General features: G+C 48.6%; 1 protein-coding gene across 4 annotated transcripts in view; it reads left to right on the top strand.

Moving 5' to 3' along the window:
* The window catches only part of MASP1 (mannan binding lectin serine peptidase 1), a 58,462-nt gene that overhangs the window by 27,799 nt on the left and 9,917 nt on the right, over nucleotides 1-20,746 (top strand). Inside the window, exons 5-11 of one of the 4 annotated variants that reach the window (XM_036242852.1) lie at nucleotides 237-433; nucleotides 1,819-1,966; nucleotides 3,239-3,357; nucleotides 4,352-4,430; nucleotides 10,482-10,619; nucleotides 11,430-11,504; nucleotides 15,433-16,998. In XM_036242852.1, coding sequence (XP_036098745.1) covers nucleotides 237-433; nucleotides 1,819-1,966; nucleotides 3,239-3,357; nucleotides 4,352-4,430; nucleotides 10,482-10,619; nucleotides 11,430-11,504; nucleotides 15,433-16,316 — 1,640 coding nt within the window. In that variant the 3' untranslated portion in view covers nucleotides 16,317-16,998. Of the gene's footprint in view, nucleotides 1-236; nucleotides 434-1,818; nucleotides 1,967-3,238; nucleotides 3,358-4,351; nucleotides 4,431-6,796; nucleotides 7,110-10,481; nucleotides 10,620-11,429; nucleotides 11,505-15,432; nucleotides 16,999-20,746 lie in introns of those variants that run through there. The other 3 variants (XM_036242854.1, XM_036242853.1, XM_036242855.1) reach the window with 3 other exon arrangements.

Below are 20,746 nucleotides of genomic sequence, written 5' to 3'. Positions count from 1 at the left end.
GAAGGCTTATCACATTCACTGCCTTTGAGTCTTGACTCTGCAAATTATTAGGTATGTGACTTTGGATAAATTACTTCCCTTCATTGAACTTCAGTTTCCCCATCTGTTAAATGGGGAGAATGAATCCTTTCCTGCTTGCCTCTTGGGACCGCTAGGAAACCGTACAGTAACAGATAAGAAAGGCGTTTCTGTGGCCATGGTGTGCTGTGTCACTTTGCTCTGGTACGTTTCCACAGTGGAGTGCAGTGACAACCTCTTTACCCAGAGGACCGGCATGATCACCAGCCCTGACTTCCCCAATCCTTACCCTAAGAGCTCTGAGTGCTTCTATGTGATCAGACTGGAGGAGGGTTTTATGATCAGCCTGCAGTTTGAAGACATTTTCGACATTGAGGACCATCCAGAGGTGCCTTGCCCCTATGACTACATCAAGGTAAGCCTGCAATGGTCCTTTGCGCTGAGGGTGCTGGAATATCTGGCTGAATTGGGAAAACTAATATTCTTGCCCTCTACCTTCTCCCAGGATAGGGGGCCAAGCAACTTACTTCCCAAAGAGTAATTATTTAAAATAGCATCTACCAGCTTAATCAGATCCAGTCTAGGGATCTTCCCTGATCCAAAACTACCCAATTGGCCACCTGCAAAATCCCGTTTGCCCTGTAACATAACATCGTCATGAAGTAGCACCCAGGGTGAAGGTCATGGGGACCACCTTAGAATTCTGCCCACGACACATGGTCTTCCAGGAGTTCTATCATGAGCCTTATCGAGGTACTTAATCTCTTGGGGCTTTGCTTTCCCCTTCTCCACAGTGAGGGTGGCAAGATGAAGATACCACCGGGATTATAGAAGTCACTAAATGAGGGTTAAGGAATTCTCATCTTCAGAGATGGAAGGAAAAAGTTAAAGGCATAGAAAGGACCCAGGGCTGAGAGCTGAGAAATCTGGATCAGCCTATAGTACCTATTCCCTTTCTTCACCCCACTGCCTCTATCCCAGCACAAACCCCCATATTTCCTGGTCAACTGCAAAGCTTCGTAGTAGGTTTCCTAGCTTCAACCCTTGCCCTGCACAGCCTGTTCTCCCGTGAGATCCAGGCTGATCTTTACAAAGGGCAGATGCGATCAATGTTGCACTTGGAAGTAAACACAAATTCCTCAACCTCACGTGGCCCTTGCCTGCCTTCTCTACCTCACGCGGTGGCACTTCCTCTGCTCCAACCACACTGGCTTCCTTCTGCTCTTAATGCTTTCCAGACTCTTTCCTACCTTTGGCCTTGACCTTCCCCTTTGCTGTTTCCTGCCTGGAAAGTGTCCTCCTCTCCTCCTCCAATGACAACCTCCTGTTCATCCTGCGTGTCTCAAATCCAATGTCGCCTCCTCAAGGAGGCCTTCCCTGGCCACCTATTTAGAGTTATTATCATATTAATGATGAATTCTATAGGTCACATAGATTTTACTACATATTATAAACCTAGAGTATATATTTATTGTCAGACTCCCCCAGCTAGACTACAAATTCATTGAGCGCAGAGGCCTTTTTCTGTGCTGTGCACCCGGACAAGGTCCGCCCCTCTCTGAGTTGTGCTGTGTTCATCTTTGAGCAGGGGATTATGGGCCTGCTTTGCGCGCTGTCAGGGCCACTGTACGTGGTAAATGGGGGGCTGGAGATGGAACAGCTGGTGAATGGTGACGCCTACCAGGAGTGTGATGGATACGGAGGTTTCCAGGAACCCCGGGGCGCAGAGCAGAGGAGGTCCCTGCGGCGGCCACGGCTGCTCCAATGTGACCTTCTTTTTCTTCATTTTGCTACTCACAGATTAAAGTCGGCCCAAAGGTTTTGGGACCCTTCTGTGGAGAGAAAGCCCCGGAACCCATCGACACCCAGACTCACAACGTCCTAATCCTATTCCGCAGTGACAACTCGGGCGAGAACCGGGGCTGGAAGCTCTCGTACAGGGCAACAGGTACCCTGGGCGCTGTGCTCGGCCCTCGTGGAGCGGTGGCCGAAGGAGAAGGGGTGCTGGCCTGGGACTCCTCTGGGATTGTGGCAGGACTCCCAGTTCTGCCTCTGAGGTCGCCAAGGCACATTCTGTCTTCCGACTCAGTGTCTCATCTATAAAATGGGATGAAGGGCCGCAGTGATGTGTTCGAACTTACATTCAGGATCACATGGGGAGATTAAGAAACAAAACTCGGTGTTTGAACTGCCCCCTCACACTGTGATTCCCTGAGCCTGGCGAGGACCTTCCAGCGCCAGCCCTCTCCAAGTCTGAGGCGGTGCCCTGGGTGTGGGCCTGCAGCTCAAAATGCTCCCTTGTGGCAGTTTGCCTCCTTGTGCTCCCCCAGACTGGCAACGCCCACAGCTTTCCCTCCCCACTACCCCAGGGCAGCCAGTCCCCGCCCAAACTCTGATGGAGCCCTTCCACCCAAAGGGTATACACTAACTAGAAAAAAAGAGGAGAGTGGACATCAGCAACGAGACCACAGCTGGGTGTGACTAATGCCATTAGCAGGCTCCAGTGTCCTGGCCTGGCCTGCATTATCAAATTCAGTGCCCAGTTCTGGGGAGAAAAGTGACAAGAATATTAACAAAAGAGAGTTTGTCTAGAAAAATAAATAAAAATGTCAGGGATAGTCCCAGGCCTGGGAATCCTGTCTGATTTCACCTTTTGAAGAGAGGGCTCAGAGGTATATGATCACAGTCCAACACTTTGAGGAACGGTCTTGGGAAGAAAGAGAGATTGGAGTCACCCCGAGTTCCCCAAGAGGGCCGACCACACCTGATGAGTCAAAATTACATCTCAGTTGAATATGAAACTACTGCTCCTTTAATCAGGTGAGTGTAGTATGAGAGGTACAGGTTTGCGAGGTGGTGTGCTCCCTGTCACTGTAGGAATGCAAATAGATGTTTGATGTCTACTATGGAAGATGTTATTTACAAAAAAAGGCGTCAGAAGAGGATTGCACTCAGTGACATTTCATATGCTACCCAACCCTGAGTTTTGATTAAATCATCTGGCTAACCACCTCATTTTACAAATGAGGAAAGGGAGGTCCCAGTTGAAAAGTGGCCTGCTCGGGGTTCCAGTGAGTCTTCAGGGCTTATTAGGCCCAGGCCCCAAAGCCCAGTTCTGTGTTTTCTGCACCCCCATCACGCCTGGCAGTCTAGGGATGGGCTTCTCGCTGCCAGACTTTTGTTTCTCACTTCTTTTGTTTCTTCCATTGCTCCCCACCAGGGAAGGAGTGCCCAGTGCTACAGCCTCCTGTCCACGGGAAAATTGAGCCTTTGCAAGCCAAGTATTTCTTCAAAGACCAGGTGCTCATCAGCTGTGACACGGGCTACAAAGTGCTGAAGGTACAGGCTCCTGCCCGGGGAGAGAGAGCCACTGGCCAGAGAAGTCCTCCGAGCCTCCCAGAACAGAGGGGCTTCCAGAACTTGAGATGATCCTACCAGAGTATTTTCTAGATTCCCCATAAACCTTCAAAATGCTCCAAAAGTTCCAGTCTTCTGAAAATACAAAGCATGTGTCCCAGACTCACTTCTGGAAGAAACACAACAGTCTTTTACCAGAGCCTGGCCTGGTTTGAATTTCAAAAAAAAAAAAATCTAGACCTCCTCAGCGCTACAATCAGGACAAACAACATTGACGAATTTGAGGCATACTGGGGGAATGGGAACGGAAAGCGGAGATTTTAGAGGTGGCAGGCAGGTACTGCTCACCCCCTCACCCTCTGCAACAGTGGTTCTAGGAATCACCTGCTTAACTTAAAAAGCAAAGTCACCTCCCAGGCCCACCTGAGCTCAATGAAAGTAGGATCTCTGGGGTGGTGCCCCGTGACTGGTTTTTCTGTCATGTTGCCCAGGTGAGTCTGATGTGAACCAAACTCAAGGACCGCTGCCCTCAAGAAATGGTTCTTGAAGTGGGGTTCCCACCGCAGTATCTTCTCACTGGTTCAAAATGCAAGGCTTGATCCCCAGGCCAGGCCCACTGACTCAGAAACTCCGGGGGCAGGGCCCGGGCATCTGGGCACAAGTCCTCAGAGATGTGGATGCTGGCTCAGGTCTGAGAGCCACTGCTCTGGAAAAGGAGTCAAGGGGGGAGGTTTCCCTTCAGAGACGGTGCCCAAACCCCTTCTCACACCCTGCCTTTCGCCCTTTCCAGGGTAGGAATAGGGACTATAAACTCAGCATCTGTCTTTCCCTTACCTTCAAGTTTGCCCATGGAAGCTTATGGTCAGGAAATCTCAGGTTAGGACACCCAGGTTTCTAGTTTGAGCTGGTTTTACTGGAAACCACCACCAGCCCCACCTCTCTTCCTTCTCCCCACACCTTTTCCTGTTTCTCCTAGGACAACGTGGAGATGGACACGTTCCAGATGGAGTGTCTGAAGGACGGCACATGGAGTCACAGGATTCCCACCTGTAAAAGTAAGAAAACAAACTTGGTTGATTACACAGACTATGAGCTCCCCAGCACAGTGGGATTTGAACAGAGACCACGCAAGGGAGACAGCTTGGCAGATACACTTTGAAAGAAAAGGGGCGGGAAGTCAGCAGACCCATGTGGGCTGGACCAAAAAAAAAGACTATTAATGTTTCTTTCAGAAATAGGACATTAGGATTCCAAAAGGAACTTTTTGTGGGTCCCAGTTTAGTTTCTAAATACTAATTTTACCTCTGCCTGCAGACAGGTCGCCAAACTTGCTAAAGGAAGAGCATGTCTCCTGGTTTGAAGCTAGCTCTGGCAATGGCTAATTCAGGAAGCTATTCTGGCCCCAGTACCCAGAGCCCAGTGACCTTGTCAGTCTCTGTGTGGCCGTCAGCCAAATCCACTGTCTTCTGGGACAGCTGATGCTTTAGGGCTGTAGGGTCCGCACAGTGAACGTGTGTGAAGCAGGGGACACAGTTCTTCCCGGCTCTCAGGACCCAGAGTTCTTGCCTTGTCTCTGCTCCTAACCTACCCTCTGACCATGGACAGGATCCTCCTCCTTGACAGTAGAATAAAGAGTTGGACTAGCTTTAATATTCTAGACTATATCCTGGAATGTAGTCCATATAAATCACCTACTGAGCTTTGTAGATCAAATTGTCGGCCACTACCGCCTCTCCCTCTGCCCCGGTGATTTCAATGCAAAACTTGTAAGGACCACAATTTGAGAAAACTCATCTATAGGGCAGAAAGGAAAGGAAACGAAGAGGGAGGACAGGAAGGCATATTTACTTTAGAACAGAGGGGTGAGAAGTCAAGCATTAGGATTGGTCCTGCCCACCTGTAGTTCATGACTTCATGAACACTTTGGCGTGGTGTCCCACCACCTCCTAAATGGCTCAGAGCCATTCCCACTGCCCCAAGGGGACACTGTCAGGGCAGGGCTCGCTTGAGGCAAATCCCAGGCAGAACTTTGGAGAAGAGTGTGCTTGTTTTTCATTTTTCTTTTTTTATATGATGATGTGGCTGGAGCCAGAGCCCATTGTGGGGAAGGGAGGAGGACGCCATTGACAGTTTCAACAAAAAGTTTCAACGAACATTTACCCGATGCCTATCCAGAGGTCTATGAGGAACTTGGGTAAAAAAGACAAGGTCCAGACACGGAGGGACTCAACTGCCAGCAGACACAGCTGCCCCGCCTCCAGCCTGTGGCTCCTGTGAGGCGCTGTGGCTGAGTTCCACCACGCAAGGGGGTGTTCGGAAGGAGGGGCTAGAGGAGGGTTTGGGGTGCACAGGACAGAATGTGGCTTTGGAGTCAGAAGGTTGTAGATTCAAGTCCAGACTCAAACAGTTGAAGGCCCCTAAGCAATCTAGTCAGATGCTTTTGGCCTCAGTTTCCCACATTCTTGACTGTTCTGAGGACTGACTGTGTTCATGTACATGTCATACCTGTGGAGCGCCAGGAGCAAGGAACAGCTCGAGAAAAGCTTATTTCTCTCCCCCACCCCCCAACTCCTTCCCTAGGAAGAGGTTTGGTTTCTCTCATTCACACTTTTGGAAAGTAGGAAACTTGAATAATAGTTTTCTTCCCTAATGAAACACACACACTTTTTAGTGTAACGGATGTGTTGCTAGAGTTAGGCACACCTATATCCGATGGTACTCTTTTAAGTGACTTTGGTTAGTATACAAAAGAATTCCTGTCATTTTGTGCCACAGAAAAGAGGAATTTTTTTCTCCCTAATATGACCTGGTTCTCCCAGCACAGCCTGGATTAGAACTATTAGAATCTCTATTTAGACACACCCGGCATCTCTGATCGTTCACTGAGTGGGTGTTTATTGAGCATCTCTCTGTCCCAGGCATGTGCCAGGTCCCAGGGGAGATGCAAAGTTGAACAAGACTGAGAAGCTGAGAATCCCCAGAGGTGGTGAGGAAAGGGGTTGGGAACATACAGGAAGTGTGTGTGCTGGAGAAAACCTGCACAGGACCAGGAAGTAGAAATTATGGGTTGCTGTCCTGGCCCTGCAACCACTCTGAACGCCATCTGTCAAATGAGGGTCTGCATCAGGTGAATGCAAAGCCTGCTCTGGGGCAGAATGTTATAATCCTCATGAGCCAGAATTTATGATTTGTGCAAATTCTCCAAATGGTACAAATTCCACAACCCCAAACTGTCCTTCACACTGGCTGTACCTGAACTATGCGTTCTTAATCAATTCTGGTGGAGCGATTTCTGTGTTTCCTGCATAAACTGCTTCTGCTTTGCTTGCTAATTTTTCTCTTCTTTCTCTTTCTCCCTTCCTCTCTCTGCTCCCTTCCTCTGGACCCACTGATCCCTCTTTGATCTTCACCACGGTGACAGAAACCGAAATGGATGTGGAGAGCGAACTCGAATCAGAGCAAGTGGCTGAGTGAATGACGGGACCCCACACATTGCAGACATCCAGGAATGGATCCCTCCCAAGACCCCGGGCCCCGAGCTACTCCGTCCCTCCCCACCACGCCAGCACTCCGTTCCCGTTTCAGTGCGGATTAGAGAGGGCACTAAACAAGGCAACACAGTCTCAAGCAGCTGAAACTCCTGTGTGTATGAGAACAGTTCTCCATTTGAGGGTTCACCCACCATTCAAACGTTACTCTAGAAAACAATAAAAAGACACTGGGAGATTTTTTTTTTTTAGCACCTCTAAGTGGAATGTATTCTTCTCAAAGGAAAAATGACTTTGGTCCTAGAGATCTCGTGATTTAATGATACACAATCATATGGCTTTAGGTTGACCAGGTCAAAGTGGGCCCTGGTTTCCAATCCACTCCACACTCCAAGTTTAAGTGGACCAGAATGCCTATGACTTTATGACTTTAATATTTTCACCTGTTGCCCCTTTCTTAACATGAGTAGGTGGAACTAGGAATAACTCTTATAGCCCAGATTTTTAGGGAGTCTAGATATATCCTCATGCCTAGAAGTTTCCCTTCCACCTACACCTAACACAGGGCTGAGATTCCATCATCAGGGGTTCTTTCCTCTGGGGCTTACAAGTTTTGAATTTCTCAAAATTTACTGCTTAAAGTTCTTTAAAAGGTAGGCATCACACTGCAGGCAGTGGTCCTCAGCTCGGGTGCCCCGGGACATCACTGAACAAAATCTGGATTCACATATCAGAGAAGCCTTGCATGGCATTGTGACTACTAGTCAATTTGCTGATGAAGTGGCCCCTGGAGGAGGTCAGAATCCCACAAGGGCGAACAAAGAGCAGTCCAGAGACCGCAGTGCCAGCCTAGGGCAGGGGTGCCCCTAAGATAGGACACGGGGTGGTCACTAAATACCAGCATCAGTTGAATCAGTATTTTTAAGCCCACAAAGTATAATTGATGTTGTACTTAGTGTGTTAGAAGGAACTATAATTTAGGCAGAAGGCATGAAATCAACATAAGATACACACATCAGAGAAAAGTCAACAGATAAAGGGATCTGCAAGGAGAAATGCAGACAACCAGAAGCAGCCCTATCTGGTTTGAAGAATGAGAAAGGCTTTCAAGAAAGAGCGGTGTTCAAGGCCTGGAGGCTGGCCGGAGCCTGGACACGCAGGCTCTCCCATGTGGGGAGAGCTGCGGGGGGAAAGAGGCCCAGGAAGGGGTGTGATGCTGGAGCACAAGTACTGAGCGGAAGGATGGAGATGAGGCTGGGCGGGAGGGGGCCATCCCTGGGTTGAGCCAACTGTGAGTTGTCCAGGAAGTTCCCAAATGGTGACAAAGTAGGCTCAGGACAGCATGTCAAGAAAGATGTGTCTGAAAGAAAATAAATGGCAGAAAAAGGTGACAATGGAGACAAGACCTGGGGTGGTACTTCCCATTCCAGAGAACAATGAGAAAGGGAGGCCAAGGGAATGGGAAAGAGGGGCGGGGCACGTTGAGAGAGTGGAAATAGCCAGAGGAAGCTTCAGAGAAAAGGATGAAACTCTTCCTAAAGCAAAGAGGACAGACTAGCCGAGGAAGCAGGGTCCGGATGTGGCATCTTTGATGGTGCCGGGCAGAGCTGATCAAGGCCTCCCAAAAGTGGACGTTGTCTCCAGGCCAGAGAGAGACTTGGTTCTTTGCCGGCTACCATAGACTTGGGGAGAAGGCACCCCTTCCCTGCTCACTCTCCCCAAGCTGAAGTGACCTCCATTTTCCACCATGTGTTACCTCCTCTAGATGGTTGTAGGGCCAGCTTTAGCAGTAGGCAGGTTTCTTCTCTGGAGCGATGTGAAAGCAGGCCCTCTACCCAGGAAACTCACCATTGCGGGCCGTGTCACATAGCCTGACCGTCTCACTCACCATGGCTAAGACCAACTCTGGAATTCGTCCACCTGAAATTAGAATCAGGTCTGGAGGCTACCTTAGGCAAAATGAACTGCCAGACCGGAGTTAAAGGAGACAAGTGTAAAACCAAGATCCAGGCACCAATCAATGGCATTTCCTAAAAAAAGGAGGAAAAATCTGCTTTGGTATTCGGAGGATAATACATGTAAATTTGTGGCGAGCTTTCAGTAATAAATATGATCACCCCTTGTTCTATCGCTGACCTCCACATGCTCTCCTCAGGGAGTAGAAGCCTGTGTGTACTTCGAGTGATCAAAACACATGGAAACGATTTGTCTCGGGGGGTTGGAGGCCAGGACAAAACACTCCTGACTTTGGCCTTCCGAGAGGGTAAGAGGGACCCCCTCGCCCTCTGCTGCATCCTGGAGAGCTTGGAGTTAGCTGTTTTTTAAGTCTGACAGTTCTGTAAGCAATCAAATAGATAAATTTAGATTCCTAAACTTTAAAGTCATTAATATTTGAGTAGTATCTGAGGGGTGTATTGCCCCCCCCCCCCCCCCCCCCGTTTCCCAAGATAAACAGGTAAAATTCAGCAAGAGGAAAATTCTGGAAATTCTACCAGGGCCTTGGAATTCAGTCCTCTGAATTATCAGAAGATTGATAACTAAAGTCCACCATTACCCAGCTAATACTGATTATAGGCAGTTTCAACTAGAAAAACAGATCCTTCAGAACTGTCCATTCGGTTTATTAAAAAACAAAACAAAACAAAAAAAAACTGAGTTTAAGGTCAGGTCTAGTTCCCTGACCAGTTCTCTGTGTGCCCTTAAACCAGTCAAGTCTCCTCTCTGAGCTCATCTGTAAAGTAAAGATCACTTTCTAGATCACCTGCCAGAACAGTCCTTTGCAGCTGAAGTTCTGTGATTCCTCTAAAATTCTTCAACGCTGGCACAGGCTGTTAGGATTTCCTTAGAAATGAACAACACCCCCTAACGGAGGCCCATGAAGAGACACTGACAGTTTGGGTCCTCAGACTATAACCTGGCCCCTGGCAGGCTTGTAATGGACTCTATCAGTGCTAGAAACATACCTGAGACCTGGTTGGACGCATCTTTGGTCTTATCCTACAGCCAGCCCTAATGTTCAGTCACCGATGATTGGAGAAAATAAGCAGGTGAAGACTAAAAACATTGGTCCACCCTGACCCCACTTCTGTGTCTACAGAGCCAGCAGGGTGGGGCTGTATTGGATTTCTTCCTGTTATTCTTTTTCTTTTTGCTGAGCTCCAGTGTGAGCACATTAATGGCTCTTACTCAGCGTGTGTTTGGATCTGGAAGAACTGAATATTCTTTGATTCTTGTTAGCCAGAATTTCTTGCTGAGCCACAGGCTTCAAGCTTGGGCAGAAGAGGCTAAGAGGGCTGAACAATAGATCTGAAAGTCAAAAAAGGGGCCCTGGTGGTGAAGAGATGGATCTGCTTAAGTCTCAGCAGATCTGCCCTTGTCCTGAAATTGACATCAGGCTAGGTGAGCTGACCACACAGTAGATGGGAGAGACCCTGCAAGCAAGACCTCCGATGATTACAAAGGTTGCGCCCTCCACATCCCCTGGGACGTCATTCTCATAGACTATAATATGGCTTACTGGACTTGTGTGCAGAGCAGACAACTATATGAGGCAGACCTACCAGGTCCCAAGAAGAAGAGAAAAGGGCAACGGAGGGATCTCATTCTCTTCTCTATCAGTTGCAGACTGTGGAGCCCCGGCAGAGCTGGAGCATGGTCTGGTCACCTTCTCCACAAGGAAAAACCTGACCACATACAAATCTGAGATCAGATACTCCTGCCAGCAGCCCTATTACAGGATGTACCACAATATCACAGGTGAGCCCTGCATGCTAAGCCAGTCCTCTCCTACCTCTTACCCTCTGGGTCTCAGGATTAGGGTGGGGGCTGAAACAGCAGGAATGGGGAAGAAAAACACAGGAGACATGTCTTACCTCTCCCTGGCTCAGGCCTGTACCTCAAAAGATAGGCCACATGGTACCCCACACATTTACATATACACACTCACAGCCTTCTACAGAGAAGGAACCCATAGGGAGATGGAGCTGATCAGTTCTGCCCCTGCCGCAAACTAGCACTGAGAAAATTCCCCTAATTTCTCAAAGCCTCCGAGTTCTCACTTTAAAAGTGAGCAGGGATGTAGCTCACAGAGCTACTGTAAGACTCAGCTGAGATGACATGAGAGTGGTTCATTAAAGAGTCTGTTAAATGACAAAGGAAGGGAAGGAGAGTGTGCCACAGAGCACTGTGTGAACCAACGCCTGTGTGACTAATGGCATGTGCCTGCCAGCGGCTGGGCAGGGCTGGGCAGGGAGACGGCAGCCTCCAGACAGTGGAGTCAGATTGCACAAAGCCTTGGACACCACGCTGCAGTGTGCGGTGTTTGTTTTTGAGGGCAACGAGGAGCTATTGTTATTACTGAGCAGTGGAGGGACATGGTCAGATTGTCATTTTAGAAAGAGCCTTCAGGTTGCAAAGAGGACTGGCTCAGAGGGAATGGCATCAGAAAGACAATCTGGAAGACTGGCAGTGGTCCACAATAGAAGAATTAGGAACCCAGATCCATTTTCCATGTGCTTTAAATCAACCATTTTCTCCCTTTTCTTCAATCTTTCTTCACTCTACCAGGTATCTATACCTGTTCTGCCCAAGGAGTCTGGATGAATGAAGTACTGGGGAGAAGCCAGCCCACCTGCCTGCCAGGTATCTCGCCCTCAAGTCCTCTGCCTCAGGGTCTCCTATGCAAGGTGTTAGGGCCACAGGTGCTCTGGCTGTTAATGGAGCAGGGAGTTGGGGGATGACGCTTTGATTGCTTTTTAAGATACCTTCAGAGGGTCCAAAGTCAGAGAAGCCCAGCCTCTATATTCGCCTGTTCTATCAGACTGGTTCTGCTGCCTTCACACCAGGATTTTATCCTACACAGTTTGTGTGGTTCAGGAAAATCAAGAAAGCAGGCACCCCATCCTCAAGCACTCACTGTGCTGCAGAGGAAACGAACAGCAGCAGACAAATAACCAGAGGACAGAGGAGGTCCTTTCAAAGATCAGTGTGTTCAAGTCTTACTGACTGCTGCCTCCTGGTGGCTCACCTACTGACCCACTTTAAAATGAAAAAAGACGTGTAGTAATAGGGAATGTCACTGTGTATATAGATTTAGGGGATATTCTGTGGATCGCTGTGTTAGCATTAAAAGCATGGATGATTTACACTGCAATCATGGTGCATATATGTATATGTTAAAACCAGCTTATTAGAAGAATATAGCCCTAAATAACCCACAAAATTATATTTAATATTCACAACACTGAAATGTATGCTTTTTTTAAAAAGCAAGAACAGAAGTAATTGAAAGACGAAACCATTCCAGACAGCACTAAGGAGCAGTACTGATTCTGTCTATGTGTTTAGTCCAGCGTTAGGAGCTTCCCAGTATGGCTAAGTGTTGGGTGTCATTTGTATTTTACTGAATTAGAGTATTAAGTAGATGGAGATAATATTATCATTCGATTGCTACATTTTAGTAACCCTCAGTATCACTCAGTAGGCTTCTAGGTCTTAGAAATGGAAAGGCTATGGAGTCATCTATCATTAGCCTTAAGAACTGAAGAAAGTGTCAGCGTTTGGGAATCAGTTTTGGCCACACAGGAGCTATGAGATACCAGAGAAGGGGGAAGTCACTGAACGTGGTTGTCTGGGAGTGGAAGGGTGAGGACTGGTTAGGAAGACTTAACTTAGGAGGGCTTTATGTTTACAAAGGAATTCTTGAAGAGGTAAAAGAGGGGAAGGTCAACCCACCCACACTCTACTAATCCCCATCATCTCATTTAGGCTCAGCCAGAAAGACACCCAAGGCGTCACACAGTTGGTAAAATCTCAGAGGAAATGGGGAATAGTGGAGTTGTAACAAACAGAGGGTCAAATCCCTACTTTGTTAAAATACTATGTGGGCCATAGAAAACAGCACTGCAGGTGGATTCCATCCTGGGTAGCTATGTTGCGACCTCTGGAAAGGAAAGAGGCACTGAGCTGGGAGTCAGGGGTCTGAGTCCCAGTCCTGGCACTGTCATTTCTTAATTGCGGTTTTTGGTAAGTAATATCACCTCTCTGGGGCTAGGATTCCATACCTCAGTGGTAAGGGAGCAGACCCATGTGATCCATGACATTTTGTAATTTTTAATGGTCATCATCCTCTATATTTATACAAAGCATCTTGGATACAATGAGTCATAAAATTATTTTAACACTTGTGTTGGGCAGAACTATGGTGTATTATTGGACCAGGCTAGAGATTTATACATTTTCCTCTCCTAAAACACTGAGATTAAACCCAGAAGCAAGCCAGAATGGAGAAAACCATTTCATCGAGCATAATAATACCCACCTCTCCAAGAAAACTTTAAGCAAATATTATTTGCCCCTTATTTTACACATGAGAGAACTAAGAATCAATGAGGTATGATTAATCCAAAGCTACCTAAAGAAAGTTAGGGGCAGAGCTGGAAGGTGAACCCAAGACTTTTGATGTCAACACAAGCAATGCTGAGCTATTCTTGATTCTGATTATATTTTATTCCATCCTCATGAACCCAAAACTTTAGAATATCACATTTTTGTTTTAAAAGTGCTCCTCAGTATCTCCAGTCTTCTAGAGCCCAAGTCTGGCTTCAGCCCAGCTGAAACTATAGTATTTCAAGATTCCTTTCTCCCAAAAAAGACTGAATGTAGAATGGTGTCCACCATAAATAATGGCCCCATTTCCATGAGCCTTCTTAAAGGCTTGTTGCATTATTCAACCTCTCAAAAGTACAAGAGCATATTAAAAGTAAAACCAGTCTTTTGTGGAGAAAATAAAACTAGAGTCACAAAAAAAGGGCGCTTCTGGCTCTGTCACTAATGACTTCGAGTATGTCATGTGCCTTCTCAGAACCTTGGTTTCTCCATCTGTAAATCAGCTGTTCTCCAGCTTCCCCAACGCTAACATTCTGGAACTTGGGTATGCCATTGGCACCTTGGTTGGAAAAAGGAGTCGTTCACACTGGCTTTGTTGTGATCATAACTAAGCCACAGGCATGTCTTTTACCAGATGAGGTCCTTTTGACACTAGATGAGTCATTGTGCAGGGCCAATCACAGACCTGCCTTGAGCTGTCACCTTGTAGGTTGCTGCTTGTAACTGGGAGTCTGGCCTTCAACTGTGAAAGGCCAGACCACAGAGAGTTAGCAAAGGCCAGCTCACATCTGGCCTGGAATGAACAGCAGGGTGCCGCGGGATCACGTAAGAAGCATTTGGCAGCAGGAAGAAGAACATCTGAAAAGCATTAGGTTTCTGAAAGCCTGACCTCCCAAAGTTGTCAAGAACATTCAAATGCTCTTTGGTCTTTAAAGGATTGTTGATAGTTTCCAGGGCCAAGGAATGTAGCCTGGCCATTTGCAACCAAGAGGAGGCCCACACTCACACCAGGCTTACCTCCCAGGCCTAAGAATCATGCTGGGAAGGGCCCATGTGAACCACTTGTTCTTAGCCAGCGGGTCTGGTACTGAAGACCCTCTGCTCATGAGCCAAAGGCGTTTGGCTGCAGGAAGCTGATGGTGCATGTGCATGCTCGGGGTACAACTCAGTGGAACGAAGTTTGCTCAGACCTTTCTTCTTCCCCTAAAGGTACTACAGGGCTCCTGGGTGCAATGATGGGTGGCTCAGAACAGGGCCCATGCATCATTGCTTGTAGATTATGCCACCTTTCCCCATTCCTAGATGCCCTGGGCATCCATTCACAGCATGAGTCCTTTCTGCTAGAGAAGAAAAGGTTGGAGGGCCCATCACATGATCTTTACATGTAATGAGGCATTGTGGGATATAAGACAAGACATTGATCTTAGAATCTAATTAAGCCTCTGCTATTTATCTTAATAGCTATGTGATCTTGGGCTAGTCACTTATCCTCTGGAGAGTTTTACTCACCTATGAAATGGGGGTGACTAGGGCAAGTGAAATAAAAATTAAAGAAACTTGGGATTTGAAAGATCCTTGGAGATCATCTTGATCAACTGCCTCATTTAGCAGATCAAACATTAAAATCTAGAGAGGGCAATTTACTTACCCAAAGTCACACAGAAGACAGGAGAGAAAAGCCAGGTCAAGGCCACAGGTGTTTTGGCTCCCAGTCCAGTGTTTGCTGTGACCTGCTGGACAACCTTTCTGTTTCCTTTCATCTCTCAAAGCCCATGACCTACAGTTTTCAGAATTTGTCTAAGTAGACACAGTATGAACTAGTTCTGGAATATGAAATGCCTTTCTAGAGGAAAAAAAGGGGAGAGGTGATCACAGTTAGAGACAGGCCTGACTCAGATGGCCCAGGCCGAAAGTAATCCTGGCTACAAATGGTTCAAGATGGTGACGGTCCCTGCATGAAATGGTTTGGTCATAGATGGCCCAGAGTACATCTTGGCCAGACTAGAAGACTTAGGCGAAGCACAGAGCTCTCCCAGGCTGGTGTGGCCCCATGATGCAGAGCAGGGTCCTGTGGTGGCATAATCTACAGTGGGTGAGATGTGAATTTCTCTTAGTGGCTCTTTCACACGTCTGACCTGACCAGTCTCCGTCTCTTGTCCCCACTCCCTCCTTCTCCTTACAGTGTGTGGACAGCCCTCCCGGTCTCTGCCAAATCTAGTCAAGCGGATCATCGGGGGCCGGAATGCCGAGCCCGGCCTCTTCCCGTGGCAGGCCCTGATAGTGGTGGAGGATACCTCGAGGGTGCCAAATGACAAGTGGTTTGGGAGTGGGGCCCTGCTCTCCGAGTCATGGATCCTCACAGCAGCCCATGTGCTGCGCTCCCAGCGCAGAGACAACACAGTGACCCCAGTGTCCAAGGAGCACATCACCGTCTACCTGGGCCTGCATGACATGCGGGACAAATCGGGGGCTGTCAACAGCTCAGCTGCCCGAGTGGTGCTCCACCCCGACTTCAACATCCAGAACTACAACCATGACATAGCTCTGGTCCAGCTGCAGGAACCCGTGCCACTGGGACCCCACATCATGCCCATCTGCCTGCCAAAGCCTGAACCCGAAGGCCCGGTGCCCCACATGCTAGGCCTGGTGGCAGGCTGGGGCATCTCCAATCCTAATGTGACAGTGGATGAGATCATCAGCAGCGGCACACGGACCTTGTCAGATGTCCTGCAGTATGTCAAGTTACCCGTGGTGCCACACGCCGAGTGCAAAACCAGCTATGAGTCCCGCTTGGGCAACTACAGCGTCACAGAGAACATGTTCTGTGCCGGCTACTATGAGGGCGGCAAGGACACATGCCTTGGAGATAGCGGTGGGGCCTTTGTCATCCTTGATGACTTGAGCCAGACCTGGGTGGCCCAAGGCCTAGTGTCCTGGGGGGGCCCTGAAGAATGTGGCAGCAAGCAGGTCTATGGGGTCTACACAAAGGTCTCCAACTACGTGGACTGGGTGTGGGAGCAGATGGGCTCTCCGCAAGGCCTGGGGGCGCTCCAGGTGGAGCGGTGAGCTGACTGACCTCCTCAGGGCCTGGCTGCCCTGCCTCAGCCCGCGTGGGCTGACCGCACACTTCCAACAGCACACTCCACGTTACTCACCGGACCAACTGCAATGGAACATGCTGCCCCCATCCTCCTGAGACAACGCCAGGATGCTGAGAGGCAGCAGAGTGGTAGAGGGGAAAGTCTCCACCCAGAGACTTGGTTCCATGGCCCTGGGCAAGTCCCTTCCCCTCTCCAGGCCTCTCTGTCCTCAGCAGTAGGAGGGAGCAGGACGTCTGGGCCGGTCCAAGCACTCCTCTCCAGGACCGCCTTACCCCAGTGGCCCCATTCACTCCTATTCTCTTATCAAATCCACTGTTGGTATAACCGGGCCTGATTGTTAGAAAAGGTTTTCTTTTATTAAGCTGAACTCCGAGTCCATATATTTTCCCAAGTCTGTCCTCTGAGCACAGACAAGTCTAGTTCCTCCTCTAGGAGAAAACCGTTCAGGTTTGGGGAGATGGCGTCATACCCCGAGGCCCCTCCTCCTAGTGAAATCTCTGCAGTACTCTTATCACTGGGGTTTCTCTCTCAAAAGCTTCTTGTAGTCCAAGCCTTAGCCTTTATGTTCTCTGTTAAAGGGATTTCAAAGGACACAGCGAAAGCTGGGAATGTGTGGGTGTCTGGAGGAGGAGAGCAGTGGGAAGCTCCCCGACCCTGTTAAATTTCTATTGTCAACTCAGAACATGTCATTTGGGACCATATGTCACCCTCGAGTACCAGCTGACAACACAGGATACTCCAGACAAGCCTGAAGCAACCGTCCAGCCTTGAAATGTGTCATCTGAAAAGGCTACCTTCGCCCCAGCCCCATGCATGGAGACTCCTCTGGATTGCTGGGAAAAAGAGAAGGCACGCACTGTGCCCCACAGTGCTTCTGAGCAGGAGAATGGAAGGCAGGTGGGCCGAGGACATTAGGAGTGACCCCATCCCACCAGGCTGCCCAGCATGCCCACAGTCTGAGCTCTTCCGGGAACCCACCCAGCATGGATGTTCAGAAGGATGCCCCTCCGGCTTCCGGGAGCCAGAGTACAAGGCAACAGACACTTGCCCATGAGAAGAGACAGAGAGCTGAGTCCTGGACTCCAGCCCCAGCTCTGCCCCGACTGGCTGGATAACCTCTGACAAATCACTTTTCCTTTGGGGGCCTCAGTTTCACCATCTGTAAAAGAAAAGCATGAGATTTTCCAATTGCCAGCAGCCTCTCCCTTGCCCTCACAGGGCGGATGGTCCTCCCAAGATTTTCCACCAGAGACAGACAGCCAGAGAAGGCCCTGAGAGGGACTCCAGAGAACATCTGGGAAGTGTCCGCTTTCCCAGTGGATTCATGAAACCACACTCCTGTGTCTATGAAAGCTGCATGTAGAGGATGCTATGTATTGTATATTTTATATCACAAGCTCACTACTCTGTAAGGTGCCTCTGTACTCTGTTTCTCCTGCCAAGGGTCTAAAGTGGAAATAAACCCTCTGTGGATAATCAACAGCCTTCATCTGGGGGTCTGGTTATTATTGATATTTGTTTGTTTTGACTCTTTAAAAAGAAACTTGCCCCTCACGAAGACAAAACCTCTCCCATTACAGAAAAAGTACAACTTTGTCACCTAGATATCATCCAAGAAAAGGTGATGAGGAATGGGGTTGCTAGTGACATGTGGCCTCTCAGAGGCTGCACAGCCTGCTATTTAAGCCCTTGACTTCTAAGAGCTCAAACTAGCATGCAAGGCAAGGTCCTGTGCATCCGGGTCGCTCACAGGAGTCATAGAGGAGTGGAGATGGCAGTGTTATGGGAACTTAAAAGGAGCAAGGAACCCATACAGCTGAAGGGGGTCAGGGCAGCTTTGCAGAGGTTGCAGAGGTTGCCAAGGCTGCCCTGAGGGGCGGAAGGAATGGGCAGAGAGGACAATGATCCAGCAAGAAAGTGTGCGTGACTAGAGTGGGAGCTGTGGGGTTAAGGGAGAGTGGAAAGGGTCTTGAAAGCCATACTGTTTGCACATTGTCCTGCAACTAGTGACTCTCTAATTTGGGGTATATCACACTCACCTAGGATGCTGGTTAGAAATGCAGATTTCTGGGTCTCCCCCCACCCGGGGAATTCTGAATCAGCAGGTTTGAGGGTGGGCTGCATAGTGTGGGAAGTGGCTTGTTGCAGGCGGTGAGCTAGAGGAAAAGGTGGGGAGACTACTGCAGTCATTCAGAGGGAGATGGTGAAAACCCACCTCACCCAGGGCTATGCTAGCGCAGACGTGGGCGCAGGGAGTTTAAGACAGTTAAGGAGTGTGTTCAGCGGGCCTTGGTGTCCAGGCTTAGAAAGGGTGCAGGTGCAGGGGGGCACAGGCTTGTTGGTTAGCGGGGGCTGTCCATGGAATGTGCTCATTCTGTGCCTTTGTTTGGAGTTTGTATTATAATGACGATGTCATGCTTTTCACACCGCTGGGAACTGAACAATTCTAAATTATGTTTTACACTTTATATGTGGCTGGTTTCAAGGATTACCATATCTTGTGTTACATTTCAGATTTTTACTTTCCTCTAGATAGTTGGACTGTGTGTTGTGACATACTGAGACACTGAGGGTCGTGAGGTTATGTGGAGCAAACTGACATGGAGTGGGAGGGACACATTACTCTCCACTTCCCCTCGTGATTTCTCACGGGTCAGTGACTGAGTACAGGGTGAAGGAAAGGAAGACAACAAAGATAAGGCCAGTGCAGACATTAAATGTAGGCATTAATAGACATCTGGATAACAAAGAGGAGAAGGTTGTTGAAGGGCAGAGACCAGGGCTTGGCTCCGCTGCGCTGGAGGAGTTTATGAGCATTCCAGCCGGAGGTAAGGAAGGAGGTATTTCAGGGGGAGGGGCAGACTAGAGACACCGATTTGATATCCCTCAGGGTATAGTGGTGTGATGGCATGAAAGGAGAAGGTATTATGTACTGGAAGTTTGCAGGAAAAAGAGGGAGGGGGGTAGGACTGAACAAGGGAAATACTAGCATGGGAGGCATAGAGAGAAGAGAAACGAGAGAGACAAAAAAGAGGGATCGAAACAAGGAACAGAAGTGCTTCAGAAGCCAAAGAGGGTACGTGTCAAGAGAGATGTAAAGTAGTTAACAGTGCGAAGGCCACAGTGTAGTCCAGAGGAGCATCTGAGGCTGGACATTCCTCGGGGACGGGGACCCAATCTCTGTTGTCAACTCTGAAAGAATGGCCAGGGAGCAGGGACCATGCTGATGTTTAAAGTCCCTAACCCTCCCGCTCTCCCCTCTTTTCCCCTTCCCCTCCTCCTCCTTCCCCTCCTCCTCCTTCCCCTCCTCCTCCTTCCCCTCCTCCTCCTTCTCCTCCTCCTCCTCCTCCTCTTCCTCCTCCTTCCCCTCCTTCTCCTCCTCCTCCTCCTCCTCCTTCCCCTCCTCCTCCTCCTCCTTCTTCTCCTCCTCACTCCCCCCCCTTTCTTGCTCCCTTTCTTTTTCTCCCCTTCCTTCCATCCTCCTCCCCTCCCTCCCTCTCCAGGCATCTCCTAAATTTTTAGGTCTTTCCTGAGACAGGACACACTACCCTTACATTCTCCCTTCTCTATGACTTATAGTAAAAGTTATATACCCAGTTTTCCCAGTTGTACTTCCTTAAAACCTACAATTTTTTTTTTACCACGGGCCCTGAATCTTCAAATGAAAGTCTGTATTTCCAGACATTGGTTTGTGCTTTGCTCTTTCCGAAGGCAAAGCTGTATCTGGCCTAACTTAAAACAAGGATGCTCCAGCTTCAATAGTGAGGAGTCGCAGGGCAAGGAGACTTCCGGGGAATGAAGAATACATGAGATAGATGTTCAAATAGTTTCTTCCTATACGTGTAGCTCTCACTATTGAACATCTGTTTATGGGTCCAGAGCCATTCTATCTCCATCTATGGTTGTGGATCTAGTAACTATTCAAACGGCTACTTTTCTTCCAAGTATGTGCAGAGCATGGTGCTTCTTCTAAATTCACCTCAAAGGAGAGAGAAGGATGTGGAGACTGTCAACTCTTCTTTCCAGAAGCTTAGCTATGGAAAGCATGGAGGGTAGAAGTCTGATTTTAGGATGAGAGGGCCTGACCACATTTTGGAGTCATAGAAAAAAGAGAGATGCAAAATACAGGAAAGGGTATGAATCCCCAAAGCCAGGTCCCCAAGAGTTTGGAAGTGAGGAGATCTAAAGTCCAGAACTACTTCTGAAGAGAAGGAAGTTTACAGAAGCAGATGGAGAGAGGGATGGTTGGGGCACTTCCCATACAGTGGGCTCTGAGTATCTCCTGGGAATGGGGCAGGTGTTTAGCTTAGGGAGAGAGAGAGAATTACAGGCTCACATAACTGAAAGTCTATACCAAAAAGCTTCAGGTATGGTTAGATCAAGGGGCTCAAATAT

This window comes from Molossus molossus, unplaced genomic scaffold (genome assembly GCF_014108415.1).
Source record: "Molossus molossus isolate mMolMol1 unplaced genomic scaffold, mMolMol1.p scaffold_m16_p_5, whole genome shotgun sequence".
NCBI classification, from domain to species: Eukaryota; Metazoa; Chordata; class Mammalia; order Chiroptera; family Molossidae; genus Molossus; species Molossus molossus.
Note: the sequence above shows the minus strand (reverse complement) of the source record. Positions and strands in the feature narration are given on the sequence as shown.